Below are 17,196 nucleotides of genomic sequence, written 5' to 3' on the forward strand. Positions count from 1 at the left end.
ACAACAGAAGGTCGACTTAAGCTACACAACTCCATCTAGGTGAATAATGTATCTAGAAGTGACATACCTTAAGTTGAGTTACTGCAGGCTCTACGCTGCAGGTGGATCAACAGGAGAAACTCCCCTGTTGACTTCCATTACTCTGAGGTAGAGTAATGGAGTTGATGGGAGAGAAATCTGTAGTCGATTTAGTGGGTCTTGACTAGACCCACTAAATGGACCACCAGTGGATTGATATCAGAGTGTCAATTCAGGCTATAGTGTAGATGTAGTCTCTGATGATTCATAAAGAACTTAAAACACAAAGCAGAGCAAGGAAGAAGCACATGGAGGTGACTCTTTCCTTCGGTCACACAGGGAACTAGCACCTATGCTTGCTTCAACTGAGAAAGATTTGATCTCAGAGCTGGGCAACAAAGCAAGTCAGGCTCCTCTCCATTCCCAAGGGAGATCTCCATCATGCCAAGGGGGCTGCTAAGAGGAAGTGCACTGCATGACAATCCTGGACACCACAGTGAACGGGTGGCTATTTTTAATGCCTTCTGTGTTACGTGCAGTAACAATATTTGCTGACATTCATCGGATCATTTACAGACTATGAGCACGAGAGACCAAACAAGGCCCTGTGAGACAGGGAGGGTGCCGTATTGCTTCCTGCAACACAGAGAAAATGCTTCTCTGTCACTGACGATCACAGCTGATAACAAACCTCCAGGTCTCTGGCAGTGGAATAGAAACTCTCCATTCAAGGGCCAGTTGTTCAGAGACCACGAAGCCGAGCTCCACATCCACAAGGAAGGAAGGTGGCCAAAGTCAGAGAGCCACATTGTCAAGCGGACGATACAGTGCTTGGGCTTTGACATTGGTTATCTTGAAATCTCTGCACTAGCCTTGGTCTGTGCTCTGAGGGGAGTAGAAAGCCCTTGATTGCTTCTGCAGAAGTGACCACTCTCATGCCAAGGCAGCAACAAAGTGAGCTCATATTTGAGGGCCATGGTCTTTACTCTGGTCAAGACAAAGTCAGATAATATAATGTGTGTGTGTGGGGGGGGGATGGCTTAGAGCTGTAAGTCCTGCATTCATCCTCAGTTACATCTACACTACAGCGGGGCTGGCGGCTCCGAGACGGATCGATCGATGGTTGATTTAGCAGATCTAGTGAAGACCCAGCAAATCACTGCAGATCACTCTGCAGTCAACCCCTTGTAACCTTACTCATTTTGTCAGAGGTAGAGAAGTCAATGGGAGAGTTTGTCTCATTGGAGACTCCATGGTAACTCGACCTACGATACGTTGACTCCAGTTTTGTTATTCACATAGCGGGACTTGTATACCTTGCATCAGCTTTCTGAGGCAGTGTAGACATAGGCTAGTAAACACAATTAACTTCATAAAGTTTGCTGTGAGAAGTGCATGGGGCCTTTAGACAAGACCTTAAAAAGTAAGTTTTGAATACTCTGTGTTCATATTGAAGATCCTGAGGAACAGCAGCGTTTTGCCCTCTTTTTTGATTTGCTCAAATGCCCCACCAACACTTTTGTGCAGCATGATCTACGCTGGTTACCTGATTGGTCCTGAGCACCCATTGGAATCAGGCAAGAGCTAGTAAGGAAGTGATTCTTGTAGCCCCGATTTGGAAGGGAATTGGTCTCCAGTGGGAAGGAAAGGTTCTGTACGCACATTAAGTTAGCAGTACAACCTCAGAGATATATGAATCTTCTCAGTTCTGTATGCAAATCAGCACTGAAAAGCCACATCCCTACAACGTGGCTACATTGAATTGAAGGCACAGACGAGATCAACAGTGGGGATTAGACAGCTCCAAAAGTAGGGTGAGAAGCAGCAGGGCTTTCGCCAGTAAGCTACTTGTAACATCCAAGAAACAGCAATTCTGAGCTAAAATTATACAAATGCAGCAACTACCTGTAGACACATCAATGTATAACAAGATTCTGCAACAGTATTTCGGCAGCTTCTTATATAGAACAATTATGCCCCACATACTTGAATCCTTACCCAAATGTCACTATAAGTGCAACCTTTAGTCCCACCTCTGGATTTTATACGTGTATTTACCTGCGGGCTTCCCTGTAAATACCAAACAGCTTGACAAAAAAGGCAGGGTCTGTCCCCTAGCATGTGAGAGTAAATACAGCTCTTTTACCATCATCATACACAGGTGCAGATTTCTTCTGGAAGGAGGAGGATACGCATGGGACTTTGCTAGGCACCGATTTATACAACAAGTAACGATGATTGCAGAGCAGCACAGATTGCAGAACTGCCAAGCTAAGCAGTTCCAGCACCTGCACCATCCAGCGGGTGTAGTTGTAGCCATGTGGTCCCAGGATAGCAGGCACACAAGGGGGGTGCGGTAACATCTTTTCTTGGACTATGCTGTCAGCCACACAGAGCTCTTCTTCAGGTCTGAGAAAGGGGCTCCCAGCGCCACAGCACAATCCATGGTGGAACAGATTATTTAGCATGAAGAGCACATGTACTAAGGGGCCTTTCAGGGTAGGTCATGTAAAAATATTAATGGGCCACTCTGCCTTGAGCAGTCCCTCAGCTTGTGCTAAACAATCTTTTCCACCTTACATTTCTCTGTGCCACTCGGCGTCCTTTCCCACACTCGAAGAGGAGCTTTGGCAAGCATGAAAGCTTGTCTCTCTCCAACCAAAGTTGGTCCAATAAAAGACCCTTTATCTATTGCACCCTCCTAGTTCTGATAACCAGGGGGCCAGTTTTATACCACAAGCTACAGACCCAACTGCAGTTATCACACGTTTGTTCACATGGCTTTTCACTGGTTTTCAGTTTATTTTATGAACTCCTCAGCAATCCCTCTGCTGAGGTTACATGGCTGGTTAGCATGTTTGTACACAAAAATAACCAAGAAGGCTGCTTGTGGTTTTAGATAAATGCTAAATCTCTTCGGAAAAGAATGAAACCACAAGAGTACATTAACCGATACCTGACGATCTCCATCTTTCCTGATCACGTTCACACCACCTGCTCAGCACGGTGATAGTCCCGTCCTAGGGGTGCTCCCGAATCACTGGCCCACTCATTTTCTGAGTGAATTACAGACCTTCTTTCAACAGCTTTTGAAATCAGATGGAAATGGAACTCTAGGGCACCATGCTAATGTGCTTTCCCAATAGTCACGGCCTTTTGGTGAAAAATTTGCAAACTCCACAATCCTAGGAGACCCTGCTGCTATTTACCAGAGGGAATGAAACAGAAGACACTGAAACACTAGACTTGACTCGTTTCCCCATATGGGAATGCTCCCTTTCTAGTCAGGGTTGTATATTTCTTCCTTTCCTCTCATTAAAAGTGAGGCTAAGATAAGAGAGGTTGCAAGTCACAAGATGGCTTATACAATTTTCAAAAAAATCCATTTCAGCATGTTAACAGTGAAATCGGAAGAGAACAGAGTATGAAGAATATTCAGGCCTAACGCAACCAGACTTATTCGAAAAAATAATCTATGAGTACCCAATGCTAAATATAAACTGGGTTATTCAGCTGGCAGCAAAGTGAACTAACAAACAACCCTGACACAAAAAAACCTAGCCTTCAAAACCTACAGATCTTTCTCCATTAATGTAATCAGTACTTATCAGAACAACAGAGCCATATTACCCACGCTTCATAATAAAATCAGCACATGCTAGTAGAGAAAGGAGGAACAATGATGACGAGATCTGTGAACATTAAGGTTAAAAGAAGACCCCAAAAGAGATGCTAGCACTCTTCAGTGCATTGTTGCTATTCTAGCTTATTGTTCAACATTTCTAAAGGATATTAGCACATTCCAAAAGACACACTGCCTTGTGACACCTTTCCCAAGCATACGTGGGAACCTGGGAACTCAAAGCAAGACCAAAAGACAAGAAACCTGACTATTACAGTGGTGTCGGCTATGCACAGATACTAACAAAGCAATGCTACTAATTCAGAAAGGAAGAGTCCTACCTGACAACGGCTGAAGACATCTGCAACGGACACTTTAACATTGAAGTGCTTCAGAACCTGGAGGGCCTGCTCCTTTGCTTTTTCCGAGCAATCCACAGAGAAACATCTTCCTTCTCCCACCTGGGACTGTAGCTTCAAAAGACAAATTCACACACCAATGAGATGACAAACAAAGCATTCGCACCACTGAGATCTGGGCTCATTCCAATATGGCAGTTCTTATTTTAAAACCAAGTTTGATGCTATTGTGTTAACTCACTAAAATTCAGATCTAACAACCTCAGAAGGTAATTTAACACGTGGCCACCTTTGTGGCTTTGAGTTTGTTGGAGCAATACAATGTTCAGAATGTACTATACATGACAGCCAGTTTGATTTCCTCTTTCGCTTAGAATGTAGTGGTACACTCTAGCATGACAATGGGGGATTTTATTTAACCACAGCTCTTGGCCGAGGCTAGCTGGAAGATCGTACACTGGCATGATTAAAACAAGCTATGAAATGGGAAGTAGCACTTGGAACTACCTCCCCTTCTTAGGTTCATTTGTATTGCACCCTTTTTCCTAGCCACTTAGCTGAAGTCCTAAGGGTGCGTCCACACTGAAGAGTTTTTTCGGAAAAACTTCACTTACATCCACACTGCAATCGTGTTCTTTTGGGGAAAAAAATCGAAAGAACAGAGGGGTTTTCCGACATCGGTAAGCCTCTTTCAATGAGGAAGAAGCCCTTTTCCAAAAGAGCTCTTTTGGAAAAAGGTGTGTGTGAATGGGGAAGAGGGAGGGGGAAAAAGCACAAGTTCCCTGGTGGCCACTCCGTCTATAGTAATCACAGCTTAAATGCGAGAGCGCGTCCATTCAGTGTGGATGCTATCTGTGGAAAAAGCAGATCGCTTTTTCGATGCGCTTTTGCAGTGTGGAAAAGCTGGAAAAGCTTCTTCCGAAAGAGGCCTGCAGCCTAGCCAAAACCTCAGAGCCAGGGGTGTGGAAAACACCTCCCTTGCCAGAACAACATAAGTTTCTCCAGCATATGTGGTCTGGTCATGAGCACAGCACTATGGTGGTGGGAGAGCATCTCCTGCCCGAACAGCTCCCACCACTCCTGGAGGTGGCTTTCTGCCGTCAGTGGGAGAGCGTGAAGTGGCTCCAGAAGCGATCTTACAGCAGCACAGCTGCCTCAGTCCAGTTGTCCCACTGTAAGCTCCTTAGTGTGGACATAGCCTTAGTATTTTCAGTGTTCTCTCACAAATGCCACCACATAATATTCAGTACTAACCATGCACAACGGGTTCTGTGATCACTCCTACAGACACAGAGACAAGACAGTTGGGATCTTTTGCATCTGTGGTCTGGAATCTGTCCTCTCCTTGGCACCCACCAGTTTTACTGCTCTAAATTAATTTGTGGGTCACAAGACGAGACCCGTGACCTTCTACAATGGGTGTTGTACCATTTCAATCACTGACCGGTGGAGTTGAATATATCCCCCTAACACTGCATTAATGGTATCTGGGAGGGGAACTGCATTCTGTTTCACTGAGGGACATGGGCATTTGATATGGGACTGAATGCACGGGTTGTTCTATTTTTTCCATACACAAAAAGCAACTCAAGCTTCCAACTGTGTTTGGCATTTCCATCCTATCTCTTCCAGGCCTAAAGAAAAACTCCAGAGCATTAGAACAGCAGATAGCGTTGTCAGTTCTGATCCAGCCAAGAAACAGGAATCTCTTTTTACTCCTTGATGAAATGGATGGGAAGTGAATTGCACTGAATCATGAGGGATAAGCTGCACAGAGCCACTTTGTTCTGAGATGTGTTTGCTTTATTTTAAATTCGGAGATGCAGCATAATTGCTCTTGCCTCTGGCTGAATACAAAGTGTAAAAGAAACTTATTCCCAATACTCTGACATGCAGAGCTAGAACAAGCCTTACAAAATCCTTTACAAATCAATGGCATTCAGTGCAGGAAACAGATGAAAAAGTAAGTCCAGCTGCTGCTTTCACATTTGACTTTTCCTCTCCTCCACTTTGTGCATCCCAGTCCATGAAATTATACTACAAAAGAGAAACACCAGAAACTTACTGTTTGATATGGGAGTCCAGAGGTTAAAATGACCCTTCCTTCCTTCCGGGCAATCTGGGAACAAAGAAAAAGCCATAATTAACATGGATAAAAATATCAATTAATTCCGATTTTCCTTCCCAATCAGAGCATATTAAAAAATAAACACCTTTGGTGATGCAGATTCTTGCTCTATACAAGAGCCTTTCTGTAGATTCCATGAGCACCATACCAGAAAGCATCAAATGGTAATGAAAGGGGCCTCACACTTCGGGAGAGACGATGGAGCTGTCGCCCCGACTGACAGAAAGCTTGTGACTTGTCCAAGCTCGCACAGGAAGCAGGGGCAGAGCTTCTCTCATGACTTCCAGTCCAAGTGCTTAGCCACAAGCCCGTCATTCCAGCACACGTTTGCATCGAATGCTTGAGGGGGCCCAAGCCAGGCTCTTGACTGGTAAGATTCATTTGGAACGGCTTGGCAGCAGAACAGGTGAGTAATTCTGGAACCAAGATGTTTCAAAACGATGAAAACGTGCCTGGTTCTCTGTGTGATCCAGCTGCACCCCACAGGTCCCCACTCTACTATACATGTCAATATACTACAGACTACGGCAATGGGATATTTCCCATGTAAAACCAGCACCTTCCTTTAGCTACACACATGGATTTAAGAGTCACTGCTAACAGAGACTGCACACTGATCTAGGCATGAGCTTATTCTCATCTCTATGCATTGACCTGCGTTGTGTTGGAGATGCTACGCTCTCTCCATGTATCAGACCTCAAGTCATTGGGACCTCTCCTCTGGCTGCCTAGGAAGCTCCTTCTGGCTTCTATCAACACTAGTCCTCAATGCTGGCAAGAGGAAACGCCCGGAAATCAATACAATGCAATGTCTCTCCTTTTGCTCCAGGACGCACTAGGCTGTCATTAAGTGTAACAGGGGAAGGCAAAGCTTTAGAAATTAAACTGTGTGTTTCTTAAAAGCACCTCATCTCTGGCTCAGCTACATACAAATGCATGTTCTTCTTGGGCCCATCCAGCCTAGAGAAACACATCTGAAGAGAGTCAAAGCCCTGAAGTTGTCATCTAACTTTGCAGCTGATTCATCCATGATTCACTAGGTGGTATTTATTATTAATCATCATCATCTTCAGAACCTTGCCCGCCACATGCAGCATAAGAAGGCTAGACACAGAGCTTCGTTTCAGACCTGTTTGGCCAGAGGGCATCCTGGCTCCTGTCCGAATGCTCTGGGATGCACTGTGTCTCAGCTCAGCGATTTCTGTGCTTCTGTCTGCATTTGGCACCATCTTTCAATGGTTTGTGCACTGTGCATTCTGCCGCCTTGGTCTGCTGACCAATATACTGCTCGCTCTCACCAATGGCAGGGGAGTTATTCCTTAGTCTGCAAAGGCGTCCAAGAGGTGTCCAAGACTGACCTGCCACATGCAGGATCTAGACCATGAGACTGCTGTTTGCAGTGGAACACCACATTTGGGCTCAGAAAACACGCCCCAAGCAGCGGGATCCCATGTGGGAAGGGGGTAAGGCACTTCCATGAAACTGTATGCTGAGCTCGCCCCAGCCTGGCTCTGCAAGGACAGGCGGTGGAGAGCACATTCTGCTCCAGGACAGGGAGAGGACAAGCACAGAAAAGGAAACGCAGGCTTCCACTGCTGGGGACAGCAGGGGAGCAGACAGAGCCCATGGGACAAAACATCTCAGAGCGTTCAACTGCACTAAGACAAGTAGCCTCCCCTCTCCTTTGCGTACACTGTGCCTAACTCAAAGCCTGAGACTGCAAGGCCTGAAGGACCAAAATGACTCGCTAGTCTGACCTCTGCCCTTCACTGGCCACAGAACCTCACCCACCCACCTGTCATAGGCCCCCAACCTCTAGCTGGGTCACTGGAAGTCTCAGACATCGAGTGACAGAGAATCCACCATTTACACTAGTTTAAACCTGCGAGTAACCAGTGCCCTGTGCTGCAGAGAAAGGCAGAACCAAAACCAACCAAACAAGCTCTCTGCCAATCTGGCCTGGGGACGATTCCTTTCTGAGCCACGAGATGGTGATCAGTTAGACCCTGGGCGTGTGGGCAAGGCCCACCAGACACACACCTGGGAAAGAATCTTCTCTCCCATCTAGTGCCCCATCACCAGCCACTGGAGAGATTTGCTACTGTCCATCACTTGCACAGCAGGGCCAAGTCAGAGGGTTTCCAAAATTATCTGGTGCCCACACTCTAGTATAAACCAGATGTTCACATGCAAGTTACTGGCTAATCACAGACGGGTGGAAAGGATTTATTCACTGACAGTCCATGTATGAGACCTTTTATTCCAGGGTGAGCAGATTTAACTGAAAAGCAATTCATAAAAGAGATTTTAATTCCGCCCCATTTTTTAATTCATTCTCACATTTGGTGCAGCACATCGGATTTGAAAATCCAGGTCTGATGAGACAAGTCTTCCTAGGACAGCCACCACCCTGAAGGCAACACTTGGCAGTTCGCTGCAGAAAAGTCGGAAGCAGCACCCAGTACAGGCACAGGGTTCAGTGTGGATTTGGGAGTAGTACTTCCCAAAGCAAAAGATGCTATTGCTCTATCCCTGCCATAGACATTATTGCAAGAGGACCCAGTGGAATCCCATAGATGCAGGCTTGCCCTTTGCTTGTGAGCAACACCTCAGATAAAATCCAAAAGGTCAGACTATCCTCTTAGTAACAGTCACATTTGCTTTAGCAACTGGTGCTGGAAAAACAACAGGAAGCAGATGTGGGGCTATTCAAGGGGCTGTGCTTGGCTAGGGTGATCTTTACAATATGAACGCAAGAAAGGGGTGTATGTATGCAGATGTGACCAATAATATAACTGAAATAACTAATGGAGAAACAAACCCAAATTTTGCATGTGCATGGAATGAGCCCAGCTAGCGCTTTTTTGCTAGCATGAAAGCTTCTTTCCCTGGTGATCACTATTCAGAGCTTTCTCCTGTCCTTGGGAGAGTCACTTGCTTCATTTCTAGGTATGCAATATTCCGCATTAGACTTGGATTAAATCAAGCTCCTCAGCTGTAAAGGTAGCAGAGCAATCTGATTATCCAAGCACATAGCAAAGTCTCTCCCTTGCGGAAACTTGCCAAGGGCTTTTTGAAAGTAAAGGGATGTTTGCCTGATCACCATAGAGAGTGCAACCGGAAACATCCTGTTCACAGCACGATAAGGCATCAGGACAAGAAAACGGATGTGGGGGAATGCGGGAGACCTAGTGTATATGAATGACTCATGTGTGTCAGGGAGGGGATATTAGAAGCGAGGGACTGCTGAGGCTTTCCGCCAAGCAGACATCTGAAGAAGAAACATCCTGTACACTAGGCCTGGTCATCACTGCATATTCGATACCACAAACGCTGTGTGGGCTGGATAGCTCCCTTTCGGCCATAGTAGAAACCCATGTGAAATGAAAAAGCTTGTGTCCCCGTCGACACAGTGAGCCTTCCTTCTTGAATGTTCACTTCTGATTCATTTCTAGGGAGCCTGGAATTGCGCATGCTAGCTAGCTGGTAAGTTTCCTGGTATTTTATCATGGAACCCTTCACTCTCAGCCCTGCTCTGATTGCGGTCCACCTGCGCGTCTAAGGAACAAGCCGCGAGATCACAGAGTTCCAGGCAAACAGGGTCTGTTCCCCGCATCTCCCCCCAAAGTGGAAAGCATGACAATAGTCAGGGCCCCAGGGCCACTTGTAACAGACACTGAGGTGTCATCACGGGCCAAGGCTAAGTGTGCAGCAGTCAATGTTCCCAGGCCTTTTGATACCACCTGAAATCGCATTCATTTAAACACTGCCGTGCGGTGCAGGACTGACCTCAGCAGCTTTTCGATGGCTCTCATCGTTCTCCAGCATGCGAACATCCACGCCGAGGCAGCGAAGGTGGCGCCCAAGCCCCTGCAGCATGTTATCGCAGACCACGCTGAACTCCTTGGGGGAGACAGGAGGAGGGGCGCTCACAGCCTCTGGGCCTATCACTTTGGCTAGCTATAAAAAAACCAGACATTCAGGAATGACTGATGTTTATTTATTTTATTTCAAACTAGAAGATTTACAAGGGGCTACTCGGGTCCTTAACATAATTCATTTTGGTTTTTGGAAAAGAAAAGGAAAATGTCCAGGCTTCACTTCAATCAGCACTCTGGGGTGGGGCTGGGGACGAGCAGTTCAAGTCTGCAGGCTGCCCTGGGGAGAGAGGACTGGCTCCAGCCCTCTATCAGCACAGCCACTTAGGGCCAGGTGAGAAGCGCCTCTCCATGGCCGCCGCAGGGAATGGGAGCATGGTCCCCAGCTGGGGCAGGTCCAGGTTCATCTGCCCCCTGTGCGCCCCAGCCAGAGCGAGGAATGTGGCAAACTGTGCACTTTACCCTCGCTCCCTGACAAAGGGGAACAGCCGGCAATATTCCCATAGGAATTGACCTATGCTGGGAATTTTTAGAACTTGCACCTTGAAGTTCCACACATTTCCCCAGGAAAACAGGGAAGTGAGAAGGACTGCTGCTCTCCAGGACCAAAGAAAGGCTGCAGACAGGCTTGGCAGGCGCCTGCTCGAGGCGGTGAGACCCATGTATAGTTTGAAGAAACTGGGAGCAACGTGCAGCTCTTTGGAGATGTCCACAAACCTGCTTCGAAGTTGTTGGCATTTCTTGCTGATTCAGCGGCTTCTTTGCCCTGGGCTTTGGGTTAGGTTTCCTCACCAGGCTCTCAGTGAGGTCTGAACACAGACCAAAGCCTGATGGATCCTCACACAGTTTCTTATACACCTCCAGCAAGCAGTACGCATCCGACGCTATAAAACAGAATATACCCGTCAGTCTGAGATAGAAAGAAAAGACTCGTCACCTATACAAATGCAACTACATCCCGTTGCTCCTGGTAGCTGCAGGTACCTAGCAGTGTATTTTACACTCATGTACAGATTCAGTATATACAGGCTGAACCTCTCCAGTCTCTGGTTCAGCAACATCCATGGTTCAGCATGATTTGAGTGAGCCAGATGTCCACTTACCATGGGTATGGCCAAGTTTCCCACAGTCCCATAAAGTTTGTTTCCTGCCACCAGCCCTGTCAGTCTGTGGTCAGTGCTATTTAGCTCTAATTTACCCCAAATGTCCTCTAAGAGCCCAGTAAGCAGTGGGAGTGGTGGTGATGCTGCTAGACAATATTGAGCTCCCAGGACAGGTGCTGACGGCGCTGGACTAGAAAGGATCAACCTCCAGAACGCTAGCCCAGAATTCCATTTCCTCAGTTCAGAAGTGGCACAACTCTGGTCTATCCCCCACAGAACTCCAAGGCATGGAGCCGCACTCAGCCTTGGTATAAAGAAGCTGCAACTTCCACTCCTTGAGACATTCATTTCTGATTGAGGATTTAGCTACCCAACCCCTACTCATTTCAATGGGAATCAGGTGGCTAAATCTCCTAGTCACTTATGCAAATCTCAAACACTGATCTGAATGTGAGTTGCTCTTGCTCACAGAAGGGTGGATTTAACACTGGGCTGCCCTGTTTTACCGCCCTCACTGGGACCCGTCTCTGGATTGACACCTCCAGTTCATATTGACCTGCCTAGACCGGTGCCCGAGTTGCAGCTCCGAACTCTATCCAGGCCCATTTTGATTTCACTGCATCCTTGTGACATACAAGACATAACAGCAATTTCCCAGAAAAGCCGTGTGCAGTGAAAGGAGGCAGAAGGAAATGGACTTTTTTCCTCTTCAACTATTCAGAGGAGTTTCCACTGAGATTAAGTTTGATTTATGTGGGATTTGACTGGAAAAGAAATTCTTTTCTCAGAGAAATATTGACACATTGGACAGCTTACACTCCAGCCATTAAAACTAGATCCATGAAAGGACAAACAAAATACACTGGCTTCTTTGAACAGGAACTAACCTGCAAAGCCATTTTCCCCTCCACTGCTTCCCGTTTTTTCCACATCTAATGAAATGCAGGCCCAGGACAGAGCTGTCCACAGCACCTAACTCTAGGTTACGTGCTAATCAGACCTGCATAAAGGATCTGTTCCTCCCGCAAGGGCCGTTTCTCCCAGTTGGAGAGCTGCTCAGTTTTATCAAGAGGTTTCCCCAGGACATGCTGCACCAGCAGGCTGAGCCCTCTTTCCGGCTGTCTGAACGCTCGGTCCCCACAACTCTTCTCCTGTGACAGTACATCAACCGAAAGGCCACTCTTCTTTCGGCCACTGCAGCGCTTCTGCAGCTAAAGGGGGAGAGAAAGATGCAAAACAAACAGATTTCAAAACAGAGCCTGGAAATCTTGCAGGTTGCAGTGGGGTGGAAAGTCCAAATAAGGCATGTGGCCAGGGAGTAACCCCAACGTAATCCCCTTTCACTTCAGAAGAGGTACACACAGCCAGCCCTGCCATCTCAGACAAGGCTGGTCTGGCAAACAGATCTTGGATATTTGCTTGCAAACTCACTTGTTGGAAATGAACCTGGTTTCTAAGCATGGAAGGGAAAAATTGGACTAGCTTGACTTTTATTTGAAACATCTTATTAAGGCAAAGTTACAACACATGTTAGCCAGCTACATTGCCTGTTACTTGGTCAGGATCAGATTCGCACTCGAGAAGCCTGGCTATGACTTCTGGCCTGCTGGCTGTAGAACTCTCCTCTGAACTCGCTAAAAGGGTGACAACATGTCTTCCGAAGCATTCGTCTCAGATGCTAAGAAGCTGGGTCAGGAAGTTTCTCTTCTCATGTGTTTGCAGAGCATGCACAGGAGAGAGCCCGAGGCCACCAGGCACTAAATACATGAATAGCCAAGAACCCCAGCACCTTCCTCCCCACCAGTGTGTGAAACAGAAAAGGTGCCTCAGGACTGGAGCAAACAAGGACGATTCTGAAATGTCCCTCACATAGTCTGGATAAAACTGTGGACACCAGTTTCCTGAGTTAGGGTGAGAAGCCCCTGGGTTTGGCTAATCCCATCCTGCCTCCTTACATGCCCCCTGCAGTTTCAAACACATGCAATTTTTCATTTCCTTACTAAAATTACTGTTCGTTGCTACACAATGACTGAGTTCTCACCTAGAGCCAGCTGCATTTTGGTAGCAGCTGAACACAGAGCCTGTCCTGCACTGAGTCTACAGCTCCTGGCTCTTTATCACAAGGAGCTGCCTGAAACCCGTAACTGTGCCTGGGATCCTACCAATGCTAGAATAATGACACTTTTATTCGTCTCAGAGATCACTCAGCAAGGACTTGCTCATAGCAAGCACGAGTATGATGGCTGTGTTCCAAAAGTGAGTAGACCCCGGCTCCATTTTGGTTCCTTTTACGAAGGTGAAGTGGAGAACTATTAAAATGCCCAGCCACCTCTTTTCAGCTAATCAAAAGTAAATGCTTGTGGTCTGTCTAAAAAAAAAAAATCACATCACCCTAGGAACTAGAGATGAAACCGATCTATTAGGTCATCTAGCCACCTCCCAGCAATACCAGATGCCGAAGACAATGCTGTGAAACAATGACAGTTATCTTCCAGCACAGTCAAGTGAAGGACTTTCCAGCTCTTCAGGTTCCCATTCTTACTTGTTTATCTATTGTGAGCAGGTCCACTGTGCCTTGCACCTGCTTATCCATGTCCTTAAAAGCAGAGCAGGTAGAAGCTAGGCTGTTCAGGTCCCCAGACATCCCATAACCTGCAGAGTCAAAGCCTCAAATCACACAGAGAAAAAACAGAGTTCTGGGTTCTGCTACATGGCAGGCTAACCCAAGAGCGCTGAGTTCTGGTTCCAGGTGGGTTAACCCATAAAGCTCGTGGCCCCTGGTTTTGGGGGGGCAAATCCAGAGCGCCAATGGCTCTAGTACCAGACAGGCGAACCCAGAGCGCCAATGGCTCTGGTACCAGACAGGCGAACCCAGAGCGCCAGTGTCCTGGTACCAGACAGGCGAACCCAGAGCGCCAGTGTCCTGGTACCAGACAGGCGAACCCAGAGCGCCAGTGGTCCTGGTACCAGACAGGCGAACCCAGAGCGCCAGTGGTCCTGGTACCAGACAGGCGAACCCAGAGCGCCAGTGTCCTGGTACCAGACAGGCGAACCCAGAGCGCCAGTGTCCTGGTACCAGACAGGCGAACCCAGAGCGCCAGTGGTCCTGGTACCAGACAGGCGAACCCAGAGCGCCAGTGTCCTGGTACCAGACAGGCGAACCCAGAGCGCCAGTGGTCCTGGTACCAGACAGGCGAACCCAGAGCGCCAGTGGTCCTGGTACCAGACAGGCGAACCCAGAGCGCCAGTGGTCCTGGTACCAGACAGGCGAACCCAGAGCGCCAGTGGTCCTGGTACCAGACAGGCGAACCCAGAGTGCCAGTGTCCTGGTACCAGACAGGCGAACCCAGAGCGCCAGTGTCCTGGTACCAGACAGGCGAACCCAGAGCACTGGTACCAGACAGGCGAACCCAGAGCACCAGTGTCCTGGTACCAGACAGGTGAACCCAGAGCGCAAATGGTCCCGGTACCAGACAGGCGAACCCAGAGCGCCAATGGTCCCGGTACCAGACAGGCGAACCCAGAGCGCTGGTACCAGACAGGTGAACCCAGAGCGCCAATGGCGCTGGTACCAGACAGGCGAACCCAGAGCGCCAACGGTGCTGGTACCAGACAGGCGAACCCAGAGTGCCAATGGCGCTGGTACCAGACAGGTGAACCCAGAGCGCCAATGGCGCTGGTACCAGACAGGCGAACCCAGAGCGCCAATGGCGCTGGTACCAGACAGGCGAACCCAGAGCGCCAATGGCGCTGGTACCAGACAGGCGAACCCAGAGCGTCAATGGCGCTGGTACCAGACAGGCGAACCCAGAGCGCCAATGGTGCTGGTACCAGACAGGCGAACCCAGAGATCTATCAGTTCTAGTTCTGGATGGGCTAAATTGGAATACTAAGGCTTCTGGTACTGGGTGCTCTGGTGTTTAGCTGGCTTTGGTTTCTGACACGGAGTAGGCTAACTCCAAGCATTCTGGGGCCGGGTGCTGGTTGGGCTAACCCAGAGAGTTGTGGTCTGGTGCGGAGCAGGCTAGCCCAGACAGATGTTTGCTCTGGTACCAGATGGGTTACCCACAGGGTTGTTCTCTCTGGGCTGGCGCAGGCAGTGATGAAAGCTGTTCACCCTGCTTCCAGCTACAGGAGCCATCTAACAAAGAGGACTCCGGAGGCGAGGAGAGAACAATGTTCTAAGCCTGTTCTCACTGAACCAATGACGCCCTGCTGGACAGTCCCTGCTGCTCCCCGGCAGGTGGAGGAGTGGGAAAGGCTGACAGCTCCTGCCATGGAAAGCTGAACATACCTAGTTTAATGATGCTTGGATCTGAGAAGAGGGCCTGGACAAAGCGGGCGAGCTGCTCCATCTCATCTGGCTTGAGGAGCTGCAGCATATCCAAAAGGAACACCCGCTCCTCGACAGCGATCTGCAGCACTGAGACGCGTGGCTTCCCCACCAGGCCGAAGGATGGCCTCCACTCCATGTCGATGCCAACCACCTGGCCGGGCTGCAGCAACAAACGGCGTTTCTACTCAGGGCTTGTCTACACAGACACAGACTGCAACAGCAATGGTGGAACAGCTCCGGGGCCGGGCAGGCTGCTCCGGGGGGGAACAGCTCCGGGGCCGGGCAGGCTGCTCCGGGGGGGAACAGCTCCGGGGCCGGGCAGGCTGCTCCGGGGGGGAACAGCTCCGGGGCCGGGCAGGCTGCTCCGGGGGGGGAACAGCTCCGGGGCCGGGCAGGCTGCTCCGGGGGGGAACAGCTCCAGGGCCGGGCAGGCAGCTCCGGGGGGGAACAGCTCCGGGGCCGGGCAGGCTGCTCCGGGGGGGAACAGCTCCGGGGCCGGGCAGGCTGCTCCGGGGGGGAACAGCTCCGGGGCCGGGCAGGCTGCTCCGGGGGGGAACAGCTCCGGGGCCGGGCAGGCTGCTCCGGGGGGGAACAGCTCCAGGGCCGGGCAGGCTGCTCCGGGGGGGAACAGCTCCAGGGCCGGGCAGGCTGCTCCGGGGGGGAACAGCTCCAGGGCCGGGCAGGCTGCTCCGGGGGGGAACAGCTCCAGGGCCAGGCAGGCTGCTCCGGGGGGGAACAGCTCCAGGGCCGGGCAGGCTGCTCCGGGGGGGAACAGCTCCAGGGCCGGGCAGGCTGCTCCGGGGGGGAACAGCTCCAGGGCCGGGCAGGCTGCTCCGGGGGGGAACAGCTCCGGGGCCGGGCAGGCTGCTCCGGGGGGGAACAGCTCCAGGGCCGAGCAGGCTGCTCCGGGGGGGGAACAGCTCTGGGGGGGAACAGCTCCAGGGCCGGGCAGGCAGCTCCGGGGGGGGGGGGGAACAGCTCCAGGGCCGGGCAGGCTGCTCCGGGGGGGGGGGGGGAACAGCTCCAGGGCCGGGCAGGCTGCTCCGGGGGCGGGGGGAGAACAACTCTGGGGCCGGGCAGGCTGCTCCGGGGGGGGGGGGGGGAAACAGCTCCAGGGCCGGGCAGGCTGCTCCGGGGGCGGGGGGAGAACAACTCCGGGGCCGGGCAGGCTGCTCCGGGAGGGAACAGCTCCAGGGCCGGGCAGGCTGCTCCGGGAGGGAACAGCTCCAGGGCCGGGCAGGCTGCTCCGGGGGGGAACAGCTCCAGGGCCGGGCAGGCTGCTCTGTCCTAAGACTGACTGGACTGAAGAATAACCACTTTGGCTTTGGACGTGCACTGGGCACTGTGAATAAAGCAGCTTTTATCCAGGATAAAGTGTCCCATGGGAAGTTTTCCTGCTAGCCTGTTTCACAACAGCTATTCCAGTGAATCGCCAAGGTCACAGGCCTCAGGGATTTCCTACCGAAGTGCCAGGCCCGCTGCTCCGGGCACACGCTGACATTCGATGAGGACGGTCACAGCCCGTGTACAAAGCCACCAGCAGCGAGGGGCTCACCTGCAGCACCTTCTCCATCCACCTCAGCATCTCTTCCCGTGTCTGCAGGAAGTGAATGTTCTCCCTAGGGATGGGGAGCTGGTAATAACCCTCCTTTCTATCTTCTGCACAATCATCCAGTCTGCTCCCAGCATCTTCTACTCTGCAAAGAACAACAGGCAGCAGCTTTTCAACAGGCTACCCTAGGAGGTCAGGGC

The 17,196-nt window shown here is 50.3% G+C and overlaps 1 protein-coding gene across 15 annotated transcripts in view; it reads right to left on the reverse strand.

Moving 5' to 3' along the window:
* Positions 1-17,196, reverse strand: part of EXD3 (exonuclease 3'-5' domain containing 3) — a 353,448-nt gene that overhangs the window by 166,617 nt on the left and 169,635 nt on the right. For 14 of the 15 annotated variants that reach the window (XM_014570610.3, XM_006117367.4, XM_025181796.2 and 11 more), the window contains 8 exons: positions 17,000-17,141; positions 15,403-15,604; positions 13,651-13,760; positions 12,109-12,319; positions 10,723-10,889; positions 9,917-10,087; positions 6,065-6,118; positions 3,982-4,113 (listed from right to left, as the gene is read on the reverse strand). In XM_014570610.3, coding sequence (XP_014426096.2) covers positions 3,982-4,113; positions 6,065-6,118; positions 9,917-10,087; positions 10,723-10,889; positions 12,109-12,319; positions 13,651-13,760; positions 15,403-15,604; positions 17,000-17,141 — 1,189 coding nt within the window. Of the gene's footprint in view, positions 1-3,981; positions 4,114-6,064; positions 6,119-9,916; positions 10,088-10,722; positions 10,890-12,108; positions 12,320-13,650; positions 13,761-15,402; positions 15,605-16,999; positions 17,142-17,196 lie in introns of those variants that run through there. The other variant, XR_012897236.1, reaches the window with a different exon arrangement.

This window comes from Pelodiscus sinensis, chromosome 22, assembly GCF_049634645.1.
Source record: "Pelodiscus sinensis isolate JC-2024 chromosome 22, ASM4963464v1, whole genome shotgun sequence".
In the NCBI taxonomy this organism is placed as follows: Eukaryota; Metazoa; Chordata; order Testudines; family Trionychidae; genus Pelodiscus; species Pelodiscus sinensis.